Source organism: Euleptes europaea, chromosome 14, assembly GCF_029931775.1.
Source record: "Euleptes europaea isolate rEulEur1 chromosome 14, rEulEur1.hap1, whole genome shotgun sequence".
Taxonomy (NCBI): Eukaryota; Metazoa; Chordata; class Lepidosauria; order Squamata; family Sphaerodactylidae; genus Euleptes; species Euleptes europaea.
The window spans coordinates 17,865,072-17,887,547 of NC_079325.1; the positions used below are offsets into that span (position 1 = coordinate 17,865,072).

General features: G+C 44.1%; 2 protein-coding genes across 2 annotated transcripts; one reads left to right on the top strand and one right to left on the bottom strand.

The window, feature by feature from the left end:
- Positions 1–1,783: 1,783 nt before the first annotated feature.
- LOC130487318 (caspase-3-like) lies at positions 1,784–6,903 on the top strand. The gene is made up of 4 exons (XM_056860810.1): positions 1,784–1,979; positions 5,367–5,539; positions 6,289–6,418; positions 6,646–6,903. Exons 1-4 carry the CDS (start codon positions 1,784–1,786, stop codon positions 6,888–6,890), a joined length of 744 nt encoding a protein of 247 aa, XP_056716788.1. The 3' UTR covers positions 6,891–6,903.
- Positions 6,904–14,704: 7,801 nt separating this feature from the next.
- TGOLN2 (trans-golgi network protein 2) lies at positions 14,705–21,496 on the bottom strand. The gene is made up of 4 exons (XM_056860886.1): positions 21,382–21,496; positions 17,641–19,283; positions 15,246–15,329; positions 14,705–14,710 (listed from the first exon to the last, which is right to left on the bottom strand). The coding sequence occupies exons 1-4, from the start codon at positions 21,494–21,496 to the stop codon at positions 14,705–14,707; spliced, it is 1,848 nt and encodes a 615-aa protein (XP_056716864.1).
- Positions 21,497–22,476: the final 980 nt, after the last annotated feature.

The window sequence follows — 22,476 nt, forward strand, 5'->3', positions numbered from 1 at the left end:
TAGTTAATCAGCATTGCCAAGGGGTCATGTTGCAATGAAGATGTGGCTACATACAGCAGTTGTGCCGGTTGTTGTCTCTTTGAAACACCTTCGGTGCACACAAGGATCACTTAAGCACCTTAATCATTTAATCAAACCACTTGTGGTGGTGTAGCGCTGGGAGCCTGGCTGGCTACTTGCCAGAGAAGTTAGTACAGCAACTACCCTAAGCACATTACATTACATGTTTCTTTTTCCTCCTTATTTGTGGTGACCTGTCATGGCATCTTGTGTGAGGAGAGAAAAAAAGAAATATTTTTTAATATCCTGTTTCCTGCAGTGATCTCTATTAAAGACTGTTTTGAAATCCAATGTGCTGTCATTTGTAAGAAAGTCTTGTACCTATGGGAAAAGGATATTTGGGTGTCCGTTTTCCTCCTGACTTTGGATATGTGGGCACATGAAGCTGCCGTATACCAAATCAGACTATTGGTCATCACAGTCAGTATTGTCTTCTGAGACTGGTGACAGCTCTCCTGGGTCTCAGGCAGAGGTTTTTCACATTACCTCATCCTTTAAACTGGAGATACTAGAGATTGAACCTGGGACCTTCTGCAGGCCAAGCAGATGCTCTGCCACTGAGCCATGGCCCTTCCCCCCCCTTTTTTTGAAGAACAGCAACATCTTACTCGCAGCCTCAATGTTAGTCTGAGGAAGGCAGCCCAAACTTCTATGCAACTTGCCTCTTACTCCAAGATTACAATGCCCCCTTAACTAGAGAGTGAGCTGTTGCCTCATTGGAATAAGCAAAGTTCCAGGTCATGAGCCCATAGCAGAAGACACCGGCCATAGGTCCCAGGACCACCAAGAGATTGCATACCTTCCTTTCTGCAGGGGACGCCAGCCATGGAAAGTGAGCCTTGCCCCAAACGGATGATATAAACCCTAACTTTGCTCAGAGCTGGTTATTAATCTCCCTCCTCTACCTTTGCTTCTATTCCCCTTCCCTTGTGGGTCTTTTATTTTGCAAGCCTGATAGGCAGGGCCTGTCTTTTTACTGCTGGGATGCATGGGAGACAGGTGTCTGAAAAGTGGGTTAGCTGCTTTTCTTCCTGTAGGGAAAAATAAACAGAAAACTCTTCGTCTTTTTTTTTCTTTGCAGCTTCATGGGATTGTGATCTTTAAGTCAACAAATGGCAGATAGGGAAAGGGTTTAGCAAGTCCCCATCTTGTTCTACCCTTGAGTTCAGCCTCCAAGGTTGCTTTTCAGTAAAAAAAAAAAAAACCTGGGGAAGGGACTTGTAACTTGTCATGATCCATACCTATTCTCTCTAGTCTCAGAGGAGCATGCCTATTATATTAGGTGCTGTGGAACACAGGCAGGATGGTGCTGCTGAAGTCGTCTTGTTTGTGGCTTCCTAGAAGCACCTGGTTGGCCACTGTGTGAACAGACTGCTGGACTTGATGGGGCTTGGTCTGCTCCAGCATGAAAAACCCCCCAACTCTGTGTCAACTCTAGTTTAGCCTTGAATCCACATAGGTGCAGGATGCTGATGTCCCTCGTTCCGGGAAAGTGTAAACATTTTATGGCACTGACTAGTAAATGGCTCTTGACTAACAGATATGGCTCATAATTGGCTGTGTTTGCAGTAAATGACAGCTAATCAAACAGCATATGACACTTTCTTTAATGCCCCACCTTATAGCCGAGTCATAGTCAGCTGGGCAGAAACTATTTCAGCCGCTCTCAACACCCGTCACTGGCAAAAAACCCTGCTGGGTGATCGTTGAGGGTTTTTGCAGCATGGCAAACCAGAAAAGGAACAGGGCTCTTCTCATCATCAATTACGACTTCTACAGAAGCCAGAAGAAGCTCACGGACAGACCTGGTGCGAAGAACGAAGCCGACAGACTCTTCAAAGCATTATCGGATTGCAATTACGCTGTGCAATTGCGCTATGATTTGACAGCTAAGGAAATACAAGAACTTTATGAGAAAGGTACGTAGCGTGGTTTGCCGGATGTGTCATGTGCTGCTTAGATAAACAAGGCAGTTACAGGAGGGGCTCCTAGCCTAGGCTGCTTTGACCCACCTTATGAACTCAATATGAGCCAGCGTGGTGTAGTGGTTAAGAGCGGTGGTTTGGAGCGGTGGACTCTGATCTGGAGAACCGGGTTTGATTCCCCACTCCACATGAGTGGCGGAGGCTAATCTGGTGAACTGGGTTGGTTTCCCCACTCCTACACATGAAGCCAGCTGGGGGACCCTGGGCAAGTTACAGCTCTTAGAGCTCTCTCAGCCCCACCTACCTCATAGGGTGTCTGTTGCGGGAATGTGATTGTAAGCCGGTTTGAGTCACCCTTGTAAGCCGGTTTGAGTCTCCCTTAAGTGGTAGAGAAAGTCGGCATATAAAAACCAACTCTTCTTCTTCACCTACAGTCTGCACTTGTGGAAAACTGAGTTTTGGGGGTGTGTGGAACTAGGGGTGGCAAAAGCTATGGGTTGAATCCAGCCTACCTCTTGTGGAGATCTTGTTGGAAATGGAACATCCCCCCCTTCCCCTTCAGCCTGCTGTGTGTGCGTTAAGTGCCGTCAAGTCGCTTCCGACTCATGGCGACCCTATGAATGAAAGTCCTCCAAAAGTTCCGATCTTTTACAGCCCTGCTCAGATCCTGCAAATTGAAGGCCATGGCTTCCTTTATTGAGTCAATCCATCTCTTGTTGGGTCTTCCTCTTTTCCTGCTGCCCTCAACTTTTCCTAGCATGATTGTCTTTTCCAGTGACTCTTGTCTTCTCATAATGTGTCCAAAGTACAACAGCCTCAGTTTAGTCATTTTAGCTTCTAGGGTCAGTTCAGGTTTGATTTGATCTAAAACCCACTGATTTGGGGTTTTTTTTGGCGGTCCACGGTATCCGTAACCCTCTCCTCCAACACCACATTTCAAAGGAATCTACTTTCTTCCTATCAGCTTTCTTCATTGTCCAGCTGTCACACCCATACATAGGAATAGGGAATATGACAGCATGAATTAACCTGATCTTGGTGGCTAGTGACACATCCTTACACTTAAGATTCTTTCCTAGCTCCTCCATGGCTGCCCTTCCCAGTCTCAATCGCCTTCTGATTTCTTGGCTGCAGTCTTCCTTTTGGTTGATGATGGAGCCAAGGAATAGAAAGTCTTGAACAATTTCAATTTCCTCATTGTCAACCTTAAAGTTGTGTAATTCTTTTGTAGTCATTACTTTTGTTTTCTTGATGTTCAGCTGTAGTCCTGCTTTGGCACTTTCTCTTTTAACTTTTAGCAGTAGTCATTTCAAATCTTCACTATTTTCTGCCAATAATGTAGTGTCATCAGCATATCTCAAATTATTAATGTTCCTCCCTCCAATTTTCACCCCACCTTCATCTAAATCTAATCCTGCTTTCCTAATTATTTGTTCTGCATATAGATTGAAGAGATAGGGAGATAAAATACATCCTTGTCTGACACCTTTGCCAACTGGAAACCATTCCGTTTCTCCATATTCTGTTTTAACTGTGGCCTCTTGTCCAGAGTACAGGTTGGGCATTAAAACGATCAGATGAAGTGGCACACCCATTTCCTTTAAAACCAGCCACAGCTTTTCATGATCCACACAGTCAAAAGCTTTGCTGTAATCTATGAAACACAAGCTGATTTTCTTCTGAAATTCTCTCGTATTCTCCAGTAACCAGCGTTTATTTGCAATATGATCTCTAGTGCCTCTTCCTTTTCTGAAACCAGCTTGAACATCAGGCATTTCTTGTTCCATATATGGTAACAGCCTTTGCTGTAAGATTTTGAGCATCACTTTACTTGGATGAGAAATTAATGTGATTGCTGCAATCTTTGACGTCTCCTTTCTTGGGAATTGGAATGTAAATGGATTGTTTCCAGTCTGTGGGCCATTGTTTTGTTTTCCATATCTGTTGGCATATTCTTGTCAATATTTTGATGGACTCTGTTTCTGTGGCTTGGAATAGCTCTATTGATATCCCATCTGCTCCTGGTGATTTGTTTCTCCCGATTGCTCTCAATGCAGCTTTCACTTCACTTTCTAAAACTGTAGGTTCTTCTTCAAAAGATTCTTCTTGGAAAGAATCTTTTATCCTTTTCTCCTTTCATCTCTTTTGTATAGTTCTTCGGTGTATTGTTCCCACCTTTTCTATATTTTGTCCTGTTCAGTTAATGTATTTCCATGCTGATCTTTCAGCATGCCTAACCTTGCTTTAAATTTCCCTTTGATTTCTTGCTACCTCCCTGGAAAGATGTCTTCGGTGTTGAGAGGATGCCTATGGACAGCGCTGGGTATAGTGGGGGTGGGGGGGGGCCTGCAGCAAGAAGTGGAAGTGAAATTGCCCTCTCTCCTCCACTGGCAGAAAACAACCGTTGGATACAACCTCATAAATAAGGTAGCAAGATTTCTGCCATCCACAGTGAACAGTATAGATGGTCATCTGTCAGCAATGCTGATTCTGTGACCTTAGGCAGATGATGAGAGGGAGGGCATCTTGGCCATCTTCTGGTCACTAGGGGTGGGGGGGGGAGGTAGTTGTGAATTTCCTGCATTGTGCAGGGGGTTGGACTAGATGACCCCGGTGGTCCCTTCCAACTCTATGATACTGTATCATCACTCTGCCCAGTAAGGTGTGGAACTTTCCTCCGGCTGGAAGAGGACTCTGCACTTAGCTAAGTGGCGTGGCAAGATGTGTGTGTCTGCCATCAAGTCACAGCTGACTTATGGCGACCCCCGTAGAGAATTTTTAGTTGCCACATTAAAAAGACACAGAAATGTTGTCAGGGAAAAAGACTGGTAAGGCTTTGTAGACACCTGTGGGAGGAAGGTCACCACCACTCACCAAGACATCTGTGACAAATTCCTTTATTCTCTACCATAATGTATCTTAAGCCTGATATTCTTTGAGGTGGTAAACTGGGGTCTGGGCTATACCACTTCTGCAGGGGTGGGGGGTAATCGTGCTTGAATCCTTCTTCATACAAAAAATCCTTCTGGGCATGAAGTATGGGTCACTGGGTGTGTGTGTGTGGGGGAGGTAGTTGTGAATTTCCTGCATTGTGCAGGGGGTTGGACTAGATGACCCTGGTAGTCCCTTCCAACTCTATGATTCTATGAAAAAAAATTCCATGCAGAAAGGGACAGAGAAGGTTAAGTTAAAACCCATCTCGCCACACATAGTTTTCTGTATTTGCTCTGAAGTCGTTACAGTCCGGGCTCAGTTTTAGCACTTAAGGTAAGCCTAGTTTTCACAGCTATCAAAAGCACTGCATGCTGTGTACATTGCGGAGGGCCCTGAAAGTAGACTTTTATTGGTACATTTGTCTTTCTCTTTCCCGCATCTTTGAAGAATGTGATGCAGATCATGGGGACTATTTTGTAAGCATCCTATCCAGCCACGGAGAGGAAGGTGTCATACTTGACTGTGAAGGACAACCAGTTCAGCTAACACAGATTTTCCATGCTCTGTCTTCACCAAGGAGCCATAAACTGGCTGGAAAACCCAAAATCTTCTTCATACAGGTAATATCCAGAGCTGCAAGTAGTAACTATAATGTGTAATCAGTAGTAATGATGGGGAATAAACAAATGAGTTTCACCAAAATGCATTTCCTCTGTGTGTTTAATTTCGGTTCTGTAATGGGTGTGACCGTGACTCAGGTGCCCAAAGACAGCAGAAAAAAGTCTAACTTCCCGCTTATAAACCTGCAGGTATTGCTTTCTTTTCCGGACCGAGAAATTCCCTGTTTGTGTTTTATCACATTTCCTGAACTCATATCAGTATAGCACATATACTCTATAGCTTCCTGGGGCACAATCTGTGAAGGGGTACAGAGAAGTGACCTAATTAATAAATCAGAGTTGCACTTAACCTGTAACTGTTGTTCACCGAGTGGTCTTCTGTGCAGGCACACTTGAGGCCTGCACAAACTCAGTTCCCATGTGGGGACTGCACACAAGCCACAAAGATTAACCAAAAGTTACCACATCTAAATCCACAAATTGCCCTTTATCAGGAGATTCTGTACCAAGCACATATAATGAATTTATCATCTACCATAAATATAGCATAGTTCTATTACAACTATGGTGAAAGGTGTATTGATCTTTTTATCAAATAAGACAGGAATATGGTTTTTAAAATGGGAACAGATTTGGGAGAGTACGTCAGTCAGACTAGGTTATGTAGGCTAGACACAAGGACAACTTGAACACTGTTAGAAATTAGTTTTTTTTAAAAATAACGGCTGGTGCATTTTCTGTGTTTCTAGGCCTGCCGTGGAAAGGAAATTGATCCTGGCGTGTGGTTGCAGACGGATAGTGGTGAGCCACAGACAGACTGTTTCTCACACTACCTTTCTATCCCAGAAGAAACTGCAGTCATGTTTGCTTGTAGTCCAGGCATGTAAACCTAACACTTTGACCCTATGCACATTGATTCTTGAGTAACTTTCACTGGCTAATGCCAAGAGAATGGAGCAGGGCATTCAATTGTGGATGGGGCACATGCACCCATAGCTTTGTAAAAAGAGTAGCTAAGGTGGCCAGGGTTCTTGGGTGGGGGGCTTTGGTATTAAAGTGTACTAACATCTCTCTTATTCATATCCCCACCCTCGCCGGATTCTCAGGCTATGCGGCTTTTATCAATAGATGGGAATCCATGTTCCTCAAGGCTTTATTGGAGTTTCTAGAAGGAGAGGAACGTCAACTCGAACTTGCCCGTTTAATGACCCGGATTAACTGGAAGATTGCGTTTCATTGTGAGGCCAAGGGAAAATACAGCGGTGGTAAAGAGATGCCCTGCTTTGTCACTAATATGGTGAAAGAGGTTTTTCCTTTCTCTTCGCAAAGAAGGCTAAGCTCTAGCCAGTAGTCAAGCCCACTGATCTTGCAGGAAAGAGGCACTCATTCTGTCTTCCAGGATTTTACTCGAAGAGAATAACAAACAAAGCAGATGGATTAGAAGAAATCAGACAAGTGAAGCTTCTCCCATCCCTTCCTCTCCATGCCAGATTTTTAACTGCCATGCAGCTGATAAAGGGGGCAGGACACCTGGCCGGAAAAAAATGAGCATCCTAAATTAGGATGGGGCAGACCCAACCCCTTTTGATAACCCCTTCTTCCTGCCTTGTGCAATTCCCCTTTACTTCCTCTCCACACTTCAGCCTATAACCAAAGCAGTCATTTCCTGCTCCACCTCTGGTTCCTACCAATAAAGTCTGGGTGATATGACTGACATGCTAGTATCAAGTCCTGAATCTGTCCTCAAGGTTTTACTGCCCTGCACTTTGTACACTTGGCAAAGTCTGTCTGAGTCTCACTCACAACGTGGTGTAGTGGATAAGAGCAGTGGTTTGGAGGGGTGGAGTCTGATCTGGAGAACCGGGTTTGATTCCCCTCTCCTCCACATGAGCGGCGGAGGCTAATCTGGTGAACTGGATTTGTTTCCCCACTCCTACCACAAAGCCAGCTGGGTGACCTTGGGCAAGTTACAGCTCTGTTAGAGCTCTCAACCCCACCTACCTCACAGGGTGTCTGTTGTGGGGAGGGGAAGGGGATTGTAAGCTGGTTTGACTCTCCCTTAAGCGGTAGAGAAAGTCAGCATATAAAAACCAACTCTTCTTCTTCATCATCATCAGATCAGCCTACAAGCTGGCCGTGTTTGCCTCACATTTAAAAGATTTTACAAAATGTTTAAAAGGGAAATAGGGCATTTTCCCCCCTCACTCTTAATTGTGTAACAGGGAAGAAATGGAGCAGGGCAGGAAAGAGAATGTTGGATATAAACTAGGAGAAAAGCAACCCTTATGAAAGCAGCTTGGTTTAAAAGAAAAGGACTCTTATGAGAGATCTGGCGCTGCATAAGGCCCGAGGGTCCTGTGATACTGGGCTAGACATAATTACACTGGAAAAAAGGGGGGAACAATATGGTCAGGAGCTGTGAAAACAGGGAAAGGTGGTTACTTTTGTGTGCTGCTTCCTGAAGTCTCAATGCACACCTGCGCTGCTGTAAGCTGCCAGAGAGTGAAGAGACACAATGCAGGCACAGACTGTTCCTCCCTCTCTAGGGAGCTTAAAGAAGCCCCAGGGAAGGGCATTTTCAGAGCAGAAAATGTTGCTAGGTAGAAGGAGAAGAAAGAGACAACCCTTTTTTCTTCGGCCCAATAGCCCCAGTCTATATCCCACTGCTAGCCTTATTTGCCCATCTGTAATTTTGGAATGACAGTACTGCACTAGGTTGCAGGACGGGTGTATGGATTAGTGAGAGCCTCACAACCATTTAGCCAGCCTTTTCCCTATTTTCCTCTGTCATCACAAGATGTTTCCAATCCCTAACTGGTTCCCAAGGTCAATAAACTAGTGTGTGTGTAGAGGTTATCTTTCCCCACTGTGCCATTTCATCATCTGAAAATTCCCCACCCTGCTAGAGGAGAAGGCAGGAGAGCAAAAGAGACAGCACGACAAACACCTGTCTTTTCTCCTAACTAGGGCTTATTGCAGCCCTGGGATAGGGGCATTTACAGTTGGGGAAACAGTGCCGCAGGGACAAAGTTAACACCCCATTCCCAAATCCATACCCCCACCAATGGGCAGCTGCTTCCTAGAACCAAAGAATAAACCTAACGTTCCCAGCATTCATGTATATTTAGGCTGACTACAATTGTCTGATGGCAGACACCTATGAATGGGATAAATTTAGGAAGGTGGTGAGCTCCCCCTCTCTGGCAAGTCTTCAATCAGAGGCTAGATGAACACTTGTCAGGGATGCTCCAGGCTGATATTGCACTGAGCCGGGGGTTGGACTGGATGGCCTGTCTGGCCCCTCCCAACTCTATGATTCTATGAAATTCTCCCAGGTCCAGTTGCTTGAAAAGGGCCAGTATGGCAGAGTGGTTGCATTAAGCCTGGGGAGACCCAGAGATAAATTCTCTTACTTGCCATGAAACTGACTGGATGACTTTCGCTCAAACCTACCTCACAGGGATGTTGTGAGGATAAAAGGGGGGAGCAAGAAGCATGCATGTCACTATGAGCACTGGAGGAAGGTTGGGATAAAAATAATATAATATTAATTGAAGACGACCAGCCAATCCAGAGCAAGGCGCAGGGCATGCTCACCACAAACAGCACACACCACAGCAGGAAGGGCCTCCAGAATTATGGCAGCAGGGCATTCCCCACCAAAGCAGCAGCCAGCCATGTGGTGCCGTCAAACTCCAGGCCATTATCAGTTGGACCGATACTCAGGTTGGCCAGTCTCCTGACTACTCCTATGACTACACAGCAGTGCCAAAAGGCTCACATGCTATCAGGATGTTTATACCTATAAGCTCGTTGTTTATCTTGCACATACGCTCGCCTATCCACTAACAAAAGGGAAAAACCAAGCAAAGGCCCCACCCATCACCTAAATGCTTCTCGTAAACCAACAAAGTTTGGTAACCCGGACTGTAGCCACACAAACGTCAGCAAACAGCATTATGTACTTCTGCAGGGACTGAGAAAACACACCTCCGGTTTGTGCTGCTGGCACGCACATTTTAAATAACAGGAGTACATAATGTTTTTTTGCCTCCGTATCAAGGTCACAAGGTTCAGCAAAGGTCACGCAAGCCCTTCTTGGCTGAGCTTCCCACAGTGCAAATACTGCCACTCACTATGATCCCCACCTGGAAGAGGCATTCATAACCATTAAATGAGCTCTCTAACCCAGTTACTCATTCTCTATAAGTTTACCCTGAATCTTGAGAAGTTGGAGGCAATGCTGGTCAGTAAGGCCAATGCTCTGCTAGGGATTGTCTTGCCAGCTCTGAGTGGAGTGAGCTTTTGATTGACGATGATTTCAGGGGTTATATGTTGAGTCATACCCTGCTGATGGAGAAACGGGTTGGCATGGTGGCAAAAGTGCCTTTAATCAACAACTGTATGGCACAGAAACCATCTTCCTTGCCAGGCTCAGCTGACCCATGGTACTGTAATTCCAAGACTTGACTACTGTAACAAAACTCTATGCAGTGCTGCCCTTAAAGACAACTTGGAAACTACAACTGATATAAAATACTCCCGCTTGCCTTTTGATTTGAACTTGGTGTACCAACTCTGAGATATCTTCACTGGTTACTAGTGCGTTTCTGGGCTCAATTTAAAGTGCTGGATCTTACCTTCAAAGTTTTTCATTCACTTTGACCCAGATACTTTACTGTCTCTCTGTATGAACATATGGGCCAATTATGCTCCTCATATCAAATCTTATTGTTCCATTTCCCAGGGCAATTAGAAATGTTCCAGCTCATTTGCAGGCTTTCTTGGCAATAGCCTGATTTCCCACTAGATTAGGTGCTTACCCTCCTTGGCAGCTTTTAGGAAGGCGTGTACAGTGCTTTTAATTAAGACGGCTTTTAGTTAGCGGTAGACATTGTTTTTATTGTTTGTATGACACTGACTTAAACTTGCTGTAAGTAGTTTGGGCTGATAATTTTTTAACCATTTTTGTGCGCTGCTTTAAGCCTCATTTGGTGGGGAGGTAGGATATGATTTAATTGGATAACCTACTGCACGGGAGTGTTTTTAAGACCGGCAGACAAGATCTATGACCCACGGAGCCCACTGGAGAAAAGACATAGTAATTAATAAAATAATACAATTTAGAGCCAGTTGGAAAATCTGGTTTCAACTCCCCAGTGGGCCATGATACTCACTGGGAGAACTAATGCCAATCAATCAGTCTTAACCTAATCTACACTACAGGATAAAGGCAGGGGAGCACGTACACTGCCCTCTGCTCCTTGGAAGAAGTATAAACGCAGCACATAAAACGTTCAAGAGTAGGGTTGTGATTCCTTTAAGTGCCTGTACTCCTACTGACTGCTTAGTCAGGGTCATGGCAGACTATCCCTCGTAGACCTTCTTATAAGAATCCTCGCTTAGCAGAAGAAAGGGGAGTGCTGCATCCCTTTACTGTGGTGGACACAACTGACAAACAAGAGCTTGGTTGAGAGCCAGCGTGGTGTAGTGGTTAAGAGCGGTGGTTTGGAGAGGTGGACTCTGATCTGGGGAACTAGGTTTGATTCCCCACTCCTCCACATGAGCAGCGGAAGCTAATCTGGTGAACTGGATTTGTTTCCCCACTCCTACATACGAAGACAGCTGGGTGACCTTGGGCTAGTCACAGCTCTCTCAGCCCCACCTACCTCACAAGGTGTCTGTTGTGGGGAGGGGAAAGGAAGGTGATTGTAAGCTGGTTTGAGTCTCCCTTAAGTGGTAGAGAAAATCAGCATATAAAAACCAACTCTTCTTCTTCTTCATGGAACTGGGAGCATGTACTATACAGACAAGCCCCTGATGATGTCCAGAACACATAAACAGCTGGAACAAAATATCTGTCCTTCAGCAGCTTCCCAATCCAGGTTCTGCCAGCTTTGAAGTGCAGCAGTGAAGGAGGAAAATGTAATCTCATGACAATTTGGGGAAGGAGGATCTGAAAACTGAGTGAGGTGTGCTCATTTATTTTAGTGAATTCTCAGATATAGGTTGTTTTTCCTTGCTGAACTACTCTGAGCAAATGTTGGAAAGGCAAACATTAACTGAAATAATGTGCCCTTAAGGAAAGTCTCGGTCAAACAAACAAAAGGGTATTTATTTAGATATTTGTATCCTGCTTTTGGGGCACGAAGCTGGCTTTTAGTACTCTAGCTCTTTTTATGGGTAACTAGGCAGCAAGCTTCCTTCTGGCTTTGCAGAGATAAGCCCACGCAAAGAAGAGATGCCACAAGAGATCAGTTTCATTTCTCATCACCTAGTTAGCTTACACACAATGAAGTCAAGCAAAAAGGCAGCTAAGACTCATCTTGAGGACACTGCTCTTTTCCTGCAGTTTGAAGATACCTAAATGGCAATTCACTTGGAAGGGATTAAATTCCAAGGTTAGCCAACTGAGTTTTTATTTTGCGGAACTAAAACACTATTGCAGATGTCAAGGACTATAGGACTGTTATCAGAAGCTGCATAACCAGGGAGCCCATGCCATAAAAAGTAACCTTTGCATGATCTATGCAGATGTAAATTGCAAGGAGTAAGAGGGATGTAATGTACAGCATTATGCACTTCTCAAACTGGGGAAGGAAGTATGACAACAGCTCCCCACCCCCATATATTCTCTACAAGGAGGCAGGGCTGTCTCCACGCAGCAATTCATGTGGGGAGAATTCCTTTGGGCACTGTCACAAGAGAGTACTTGGAATGGAGAGATCTTGAAGATCCTACTACTTCCACAGGAGGTAGGATTATTTAACAGTTGATGCAATGTTCCAAGAAATGGAAAAAAATAGTTTGGTATATCCATTTATTTAGTTCACCACACAGAAAAATTACAAAACGTAAAAACAAGCCTGATTTTTTTTAAAGTGTCTCATTTTAAAGCTGCCAGAACTAGAAACACACATTTGTGGATTCAAACAGGGTAGGGGTGCTGTAAAGAGAAATTTGCAACATTTGGCAAGAAAACTACCCAGCAAAAGAGCTCCACTCGTGCAGTTTAGGTAAAAATGTGAACACAAAGAATAAGGAACGAGTTTTCACTTATTTGGGAAAAGCAACAACACAACCTTTAGCCTCTTATCTGAGAGAAAACACAAACTCAATTAAAAATAAAAAACGCATTTCCACAGATTTAACAGTGAGAAAATTAAGGAAACGGCCCGAAGCATTGTGGATCAAGCGTAATGACAGAAGTCAGCTTCCAGTACTTTAATTGCACAGAGCCAGAGATTGCAGCTCTCTGACAACCTCCATTCAGTACTGGAAGAGGAGGACCACTGCTGGTTTCAAGCAAGTTGCCACTTGCTGCCCCGGGAATTATCATCATGCCAGTTATTTTCAACTTATTGCATGTATGGCTAACGCACAAACCCAAACAATCATAGAGTTGGTTGGTGGCTCCAGAGACAGACGATCATGCCATTGTTCATATTTTTAAAAGTGAGAACAATTTGGTCTGCTGAAGACTGGGTTCAAACTGAAGGGCTCCTTCTCCGGGTGCAGGAGAAGGAGGATGAATCCTCCTTTTTAAGCATGGGAGGAGGTTAGATCTCATCCAGTTCCTCCACTGGTATTTCCCAAACAGCAATGCTTTTCCCACTCTGTGCAGGCAAAAGCTGAAGGGAGCTGCCAAAAAGGTCGGAATTAAAGGACATTCTACCATTTGAAGAGATTATAAGACTCCCAAATATGCAATTATGTGACTTCAGCAGGTTTTGCTAGATCGATCCTCGATTAACAACTGTAACTGGAAATGCATGCAAAGAGGTTGAGGAAGACCTTAGTTTCTTGTCCGCATTCTCCCCTTCCTTAAGGTGAGTGAAAATAAGAAGGGAGCGTCAAAACAGCTGTGGCTTGCAAAAGGCCACTATACAGATGCAAAGAACAGGCTACTCTGCATTACTTCTTGATCTATGGAATTACAAGAATCTGTAGGAACATTTGTTCAAAATTCACTGATTTTAGGAAAAAGATAGTGCTACCACAGAATTAAAACATTCAGTGCATTGGTGAACCTTAACATCCATTTTTAGCCAAATGTTCTCCACATTTAGAAAGAGGCACAAAAAAAGCTATTAAGTGAAAACAAAGATGTGTAGGTTTATGCAAGAGCTATCTGCAGACTCCTAGGATCAAGAGTGAGGATCTGTGTGGGACTAGAGTGGTGGATTTACACAGCAAAAGGCAAATTATGAACAATTTGTTCTTTGCAAATTATCAATGAGTGCAAATTACCAATTTTTTAGAGATTACTTACTGTTCTTAAAACTGCACCAGTAACTTCATTCTTGTGACCTTTGTAATGGGAGTATGGCACGAATGACAGACAAAAATTTGCAAAAATTCTTCTTAAAAGGTTGGCCCAGAGCAGAGTGGGGAAGGTCAAAACACCCCAGCCCCAATTCTTTCACACCAGCAAATTTCAAATCATTTTATCTTCAGCCTAACAGTAAGCAATGTGCCATTAAAAGAGCGAGAGAGAGAAGAACTGGAAAGCCACAAACTGTGCATTATGACTCTTCTTTTTCATGGACTTTTCTTTCTAGAAAGACGTAAACATTAAGGTTGATTTCTGAAATTTGTCATCTACATGTGGATGATGTTGAACGGATTCCGCTCCCCCCACCCAGCAAAACACCTCAACTAGTGCAAAGGATCCCAAAGTGAGTTTCTAGTTTCAATACCACAAACAGCTGTTGATGGCATTCACTGCATCAGCTACAACCCCACCATTAACAATGTTACAGCAGGAGTTCATGAGAGGAGAGCGTGCAGCCTGCTCACTCAACAGGCGAGGTGCCTCCTAAGTACAGCCCTTTATGTCAAAAGAGCAGAACTGGACCACATCATTTGGACACAAGCAGTACATAACTCTTACATCACAGTATGGGTGAAAACAGTCCAAAGCCGAGAGGGGTGTGCAACACATGTGAGGACTTGGAAAGAATGACATGACCATTACCAAAGTGCACGTGCAGAATTAAAAAGCACTTCTGTTCCTCCCTCCCCGTGGGCACAGCTGAAGGGCGTCAGGGCTGTACGGATGGAAGGCAGGACGTTCCTCCCCCCTCCCATGTTTCCGTGTGCTTATTTTCAGGTCTATTCCTTATTCAACCCAGCATCAGGTGTGTTTGGGGGTTGAGTTTGACCTTATATCTGCACAGAGAAAGAAAAGGGAGATTCAAATCAGTTCACCAGGCCACCGTCGTTGTCCCCCCGCCCACTCCAGATGAAATGCAGTTCAGTTACTTAATTATTGGATGTAATTTTTTTTATTCCAGCCAGAGTGACAGCATTTAAAATCCAATATTAATACCAATGAAAACGTAATACAAAAAAGCTGATTGGGAAGGGCGTTTTCAGCATAGTCTGGGTCCAGGCATGACAGAAAAATGCCTGGCTGCTGCCCTTCCACTTCCTGATGGCTTAAACAGCAGCAGCAATTGCTGCCGTACTTCTTTCCAACTTGTACAATAATTGATTCCCCCACAACTGCCCAGCACAGAGGCGATTCTGTGCTATCAGCCAAGACTGCAAAGGCTCATCTTGTCAAACCACACCCCCTGCTACCGTGTGCTGACCCAGTGCATAAAAAGCACCCCCCCCCAAAAAAAAATGTGCAGAGCAAACACCCTGTTCGGTGTTTACTTTCAGAGAGGCTGCCGAGAAGTCACATGCTGCTGGAGCTCACCTTTTGATCCAGTCGCTGATAGTCGCTAGATTTGGGCCTTCGGGTTAACTTTGATCTCTTCCCTTCCAGGGCAAAGGCAATTATCTTTGAAGGCAGGAGAAAGGGAATAATTGGTAGATTAACTGGCAGCAACGAGAGTTAATATTCACTCATACACACAACCCCACACTTAAATTACTGATTCCCAACATGGTGCTTGCCAATCGGTTTCCTGGTACCCGTTTGTGACAGCTTCATTTCCCCAAAGTAAAGAGAAAGTTCTAGCTTTCCTCCACTTCTTTAGAGTAGGGCTTTAGAAGAACCGAGGAGGCATTCACCTCTGTCTCTTTAGGAACACTCATTCATAAATGGCTGCCTCCATCACTGGAGGATGCTGGGGTTGCAGTCTCTCAATATTTAGTGATTGGTCCCAGCACCCCATGGCAGCCGTTTTGTGGTGGTACCCACCTCTCTGTCCTCAAAAATACAGCTGGCGGCTTGCAAACAGTTAGCAGTATGAAGAATCGTTTAAGTTTCATATACGCACAGATCTACTTTCAACATAATGTTCGGAAGTGGGTAATGTAACTGGCGATACCCGTTGCTACTTTTCATTTTTAGCCCATGTATTACTCTGGCCCCAGATTTAGCATACCTATCAAACAAACTCATTACTGTAGCTAGTATAGCACAAATAAATACAAATTGCAAATGACTACCAATGCATTACACAAGAAACTGCTGCCTGATTAGATGAGAACCTGCAAGTGCACCAGAAAGCTCAATTCGGGAGGCTTCGGGGGATCTTAAGTATATCAAGCTTTACTTTTTCTATTAAAGTCCAAAAGCCATCATGTCAAGCCACTAGGCTTGTTTTTCTATGCTAGGTAAACAGGGCAAATTTACTGGCAGGGGGAGAGATAATTTTTCTAGAGCTGGCTCACCACATTTAGCTGACTGGTCAAATACAGTCAAATATGCTAAGAAGTCAAGGACGCCACCATACAAATGGCAGCTTACTGTTTTTATTTCATTAAGGTATTGGCAATTAATAACTGAATTATTTTTAGTAGCAACTCTTATTTAGCTGTATTTACTTTTCCTTTTTTTAACTGCTGGTGTTATAGAATAAAAACTCAAGAGAATAACCGCTACGTGAATAATTCACATTTATAAACACATTCCCTGACATTGTTAAAACATAACTAATCTTTTTGCACAATTAGCAGAAACACCTAACTGTAGGTGATTGTAGTATCTTCTGTTGTCCAAATGAAAATGCTTTAAAAAATACTTGGGCGTTTGAAAAGGCAGAAAAAGACTCAGTCACATGTTGGTCAACCCTTATGGATTCTCAGTTTGGTCACTGTCAGACACTAATTTGTTTGGGTCCCTCCCCGTCACCCTCTACTAACGATTCCAGCACAAAGTCATGCATGAGCATTTTGAAGTTGCCCAAAGCAGTTCCTCGATGTTAAGTAGTGTTCATTCCACTGGATTAATTTCAAAACCAAGTCCTGGTTTCACTTCATGAAAAATTCTTAAGCATGAACTGCCACAAGGGTACAGCAACCATTTTAATCTTGTGACATTCTTTTACATTCCCTGTGCGTCCATTATACAGTTGGAACAAGGGTACAGGCGAACTACACTGCCCTTTCCCCTCAATCAAACCTCAGCTAATCTAATGAGCTGGCAAAACGGTATCACTGTAACAGCCTCTGAAACTTCCAGATGCATTCAACAACACACTTAAAGCAATTAACAGAGCTTCTGCCATTACTCAGAGAGCTCAGATTAGTCCAAGAGGCATAAAAATACATTTCACTGACTTATCTTGGTTGGTATGTTTTGTATGTTGTAAGAGCCACCGTGGTGTAGTGATTAAGAGCGGTGGACTCTGATCTGGAGAACTGGGTTTGATTCCCCACTCCTCCACATGAGCGGCGGACTCTAACCTGGTGAACTGGATTTGTTTCCCCACTCCTACACATGAAGCCAGCTGGGTGACCTTGGGCTAGCTCTCTTAGAGCTCTCTCAGCCCCACCTACCTCACAGGGTGTCTGTTGTGGGGAGAGGAAGAGAAGATGATTGTAGGCCAGTTTGATTCTTCATTAAGTGGTAGAGAAAGTCGGCATATAAAAACCAACTCTTCTTCTTCACCCTGAGATGTCCTTGCAGGCACATGTGTGGTATAAATTCTAAAATAACTAAGATTCAATCTCTCCCATTTCAGATATGACACCTATACTATTGCAGTAATGACGCGTCTGAATTTACCCCACCAATGCTTACAGAAGTGTTCTATGTAAATATTTTAATAATCACATACTTCAGAGGAAACAGTATCTGATTCTATGATAATTCAGGACAAAGACATATAGAAAATGACACAGGTTCTAATGAAAATACTCACCTTTCGTTTATTGTGGTATGCAATGTATAAGGCAGCAACAACTATAGCCGTGGTCACCAAGTAGGCAAAGAAGTGGCTATTCTCAGATTCTTTGGGGGACGGGCCTGGTGAAAGGGAGCTCTTTTTCTCATCCATAGTCTTGGAGAGCTCACCATTCTTCTCCTCAGCCTCTTCAGCTTTACCTTCCACATCACTTTGGCCTTGATCACCACCATCACCATTCATTCGGTCTTCTTCATCAGCGTCCCAATCATCACCTACAGATTCATGATTTGGAAGCGTATCTTGAGAGCTGACACTTTGGTGGGGCTCACTATTGTCCGGCAGCTTGCCAGGATTATGATCAGCATCATGCTCCTTGTCTGCAGGTTCATGCTTTGGGGAAACATCTTGAGAGTTGACATTTTGGTTGTGCTCACTATTGTCCGGCAGCTTGCCAGGATTATGATCAGCGTCATGCCCCTTGTTTGCAGATTCATGATTTGGGGGCACAGCTTGAGAGTTGCCATTTTGGTTGGGGTCATTATTGTCCGGCAGCTTGCCAGGATTATGATCAGCATCATGCCCCTTGTTTGCAGATTCATGATTTGGGGGCACAGCTTGAGAGTTGTCATTTTGGTTGGGCTCACTATTGTCTGGCAGCTTGCCAGGATTATGATCAGCGTCATGCCCTTTGTTTGCAGATTCATGATTTGGGGGCACAGCTTGAGAGTTGCCATTTTGGTTGGGCTCACTATTGTCCGGCAGCTTGCCAGGATTATGATCAGCATCATGCCCCTTGTTTGCAGATTCATGATTTGGGGGCACATCTTGAGAGTTGCTATTTTGGTTGGGCTCACTATTGTCTGGCAGCTTGTCAGGATTATGATCAGCGTCATGCCCCTTGTTTGCAGATTCATGATTTGGGGACACATGTTGAGAGTTGCCATTTTGGTTGGGCTCACTATTGTCCGGCAGCTTGCCAGGATTGTTATCAGCGTCATGCCCCTTGTTTGCAGATTCATGATTTGGGGGCACAGCTTGAGAGTTGCCATTTTGGTTGGGCTCACTATTGTCCGGCAGCTTGCCAGGATTATGATCAGCGTCATGCCCTTTGTTTGCAGATTCATGATTTGGGGGCACAGCTTGAGAGTTGCCATTTTGGTTGGGCTCACTATTGTCCGGCAGCTTGCCAGGATTATGATCAGCGTCATGCCCTTTGTTTGCAGATTCATGATTTGGGGGCACATCTTGAGAGTTGCTATTTTGGTTGGGCTCACTATTGTCTGGCAGCTTGTCAGGATTATGATCAGCGTCATGCCCCTTGTTTGCAGATTCATGATTTGGGGACACATGTTGAGAGTTGCCATTTTGGTTGGGCTCACTATTGTCCGGCAGCTTGCCAGGATTGTGATCAGCGTCATGCCCCTTGTTTGCAGATTCATGATTTGGGGGCACAGCTTGAGAGTTGCTATTTTGGTTGGGCTCACTATTGTCCGGCAGCTTGCCAGGATTATGATCAGCGTCATGCCCTTTGTTTGCAGATTCATGCTTTGAGGACTCAACTTTTAAGTTGGCATTTTGGCTGGCTTCAGTATTGTCTTGCTCATTTGCAGGGAGACTTGAAACATCTTGATTGATGGCTGTCCGCTCTGGATTTGCTACTGAAATACAAAATTTGCATTTAAATTATATAACAGTTTATACTACAGCAGATGGCAAAGGCATTTGCACACTGCAAGAGTCAAATCCATACTTCACTTACAATATTCATATGTCAGCCTCTCTTCTGAGCATTTTATGATCCAAACAGACAATATATTACAATTTGATGAACAAATATTAAAACAACTGATATAAACACATGAAAACCCAATCTAAGAACACCTTCTGCACCCACCAGCAGGGAATTCCCATTACTCAGCCTGCTCAAAAAAACTCTTCAGAATAACTGTTTAGCAGCCTCACTGGAAAGCCAGGAAGGCAGAGACCCTGTCCTGGAAGACTGTTCCTGAGGCATGGGGAAGCCACTGGAAAAGCTCTATTGGTGAACATGCTTTAGATGGGGGGACGTCGACAGTAGACCTTATTGTGAAGAACGCTGCTGCTGTACAGGAATCATGCAGGGAGGGGTTTGAAGGTGAACACCAAAATCCTGAACCTGGGAACTAATCAGCAGCCATCAACTGTACAAAGAACAGTCCTATTTAAAGCAGTAATTCTGTTTTAAGTTCTGCAGTAGTTGTGTGATACACTGGTGATAAATCCATGCCATCCAGGCCTTGTATTTCTGACTGTACAAAGCCACACCTGGTTCAACGTTTACCAAAACTTGTAAATGTCAGAAACTTGTATTCTTAAACAAATGGTTGTATGATGCAGGAAACAGAAATGAAGTTCAGTACTGAGAAGACAAGAGTCAATGGAAAAGACAATCACACTAGGAAAAGTTGAAGGCAGCGGGAAAAGAGGAAGATCCAACAAGAGATGGATTGACTCTATAAAGGAAGCCACAGCCCTCAGTTCGCAAGAACTGAGCAAGGCTGTTAAAGATATAGGATGTTTTGGGAGGACACTGATTTATAGGGTCACCATGAGTCAGAAGCAACTTGATGGCACTTAACACACACACACACACTGCATTCTTACACAGAATTTATTAAGAAAGTTCTCCATTCACTTCCAAGCAGCAAAGATACACAGTAGACACAATATACAGCCCATAAAGAGAGATGTGAAACTCCTCAGGCATCTGTCCAAGGAGTCACTTATGCAATACCTCATCCTCATTACTTCATCTTGACGCCCCAATTACTACCCCTTCCTCTTGCGGTACAGAGGTTAGACTGTTCAATTAGGATCTGGGCAATTTAGGTTTAAACCTCCATTCTGCCATGAAGCTCACTGGGTAACCTTTGGGCAGCCCAGCAGCAATGCAAGCACCAGTCATAAAGCAGCAGATACGCTCACTTTCTCCTTACCAGCTAATCACGCAAAGCTACCCACTCACCCTCCGTTATATCATTCAATCTTTATTAAAAAAAAAAAAAAAAAAAACAGTCATAGACCAGCACAGCTCTCCGTTATATTAGTCATTTTGTCTGATCGCATATTTTTTTAAAAAAAAAATTATTAAGTCACATACAATTTCAATATTGTCATCTTCAGAGTTACATAAAATAAAACAATTTCAAACTAATCAACCTAATCAGTATTGACTTTTTCTGACTTCCCCTCTCCCCTCCTCTATCAAATTAATATCTATGTAATCCCCTGTATTTGTTTTCTAATTCATTATAGTTCATTGTATCATTTCAACACACTACATATTATCATCCTATGTACTTTAATTGTTAAATACTTCATCCTTTCAACATTAATCAATTGAATTAGATTAAGTCATAGCCTTTAACATTTCCCATATTTAATTCGTTTTCACAATGTTATCCATGCCTCCCATTCCCTCACATATTCTTCATTGTCTTTTTGATTTACTAAAGCAGTTGTCTGATCGCATTTGACACTGGAAAGTGCGCCGGAGTGATTTGCCAACCAGGCGGTGCATGAAGGGAGCAGGTGTATTTTATTTTATTTTTAATGACACGGCAAGAGGACGGTTGAGCATATGCAGAGCGACTATCCTTTCACGGGTCACCTCAACTTTAAATAGGTTGGTTTTTTTTTGGGGGGGGGGACGACCAATAAGCCTTTATAGGACTTCCAGGCAGGCTCCAGCTCTCGCGCTCAAGGCTACGTACTGACCTGCCGCGCTGCCTTTGGCCGTGTCTGGGCCTTTCCCGTCAGGCTCAAGCGGCGCCGCAGTGCTAACCACGGCCACTCCGAGGAGAAGCGGCAAACACAGCCACCCCACCGCCATGCCGGCTGAAGTACCGCTTCCGGCATCCGAGGAAGGGCAACATCTATAGCTTCGCTCGAGCCGCCCATTTCCGGTGTCCGCCACGGCCTCGCCCCCTGCTGAGCGATGCTCTCGCGAGATCACATGAGAACGCGGCGGCTGGAGCGTGAAGAAAGGAAAAACGTCATAAAAGAAAGCCTGTGTGGTGGGCGGAGGAGGAGGGATCGTCGAGAGGGGCGGCTGAAGTGACGTAGATACGTACGCTTCCGCTGCGAAATTTAAAGGTACAGTCATACGGGGATTCGTTGACCAGAACCGAATGGAGTCGCTCTAGGCAAGGGGACCTCTGTGGTGACACTGTTTGGCTCCCATTTCTGTACTGCAAGAATGGGGGGAAATTATTTGAGTCTCCACGACGGGGTGTTTTAAGAGGGTTATGTCAAATCAAATCACACCTTTATTGGCATAAAAGTAAATACATATTGAGGTTAAAAGGAGATTTATAAACTCTGAACGGACACCTCTTCCTTACAACATTAAAAAAAATTAAAACTTATTTAATATAAGTCCCAGAAAGCTAGCAGTAACCTGGGGATAAATTATCCTGCAGTAACCTGGGGATAAATTATCACTTAAAAGAAATTGAACTAACTCCTTATCAGTGCCACCGGGGCAATCTGTCAGAAGGGGTTCAATAATCTGTTCCCGTAAAGGTGAGCCATGCTTGCAGTGTAGTAGAACATGGGCCACGGTTTCAACCTGTCCGGAAGCACAAGAACACATCCTTTTCTCATAGGGGACTCTGGCACATCTGCCCGTGGTCCAGGCCGTGGGGAGAAAATTGAGACGGGCTTGCATAAAAAGACGTCTCAAGAAAGTGGAGGTCAGGGTGCAGAAGTAGCTAGGTAGTGAGCCCAGAGCCAGATAGATACCAAGGGCTAAGGGTGAGCGAGAGTTTGTAGCTCTAGCAAGGAGCGTTTGTTTTTCAGTGTCGGTGAGAT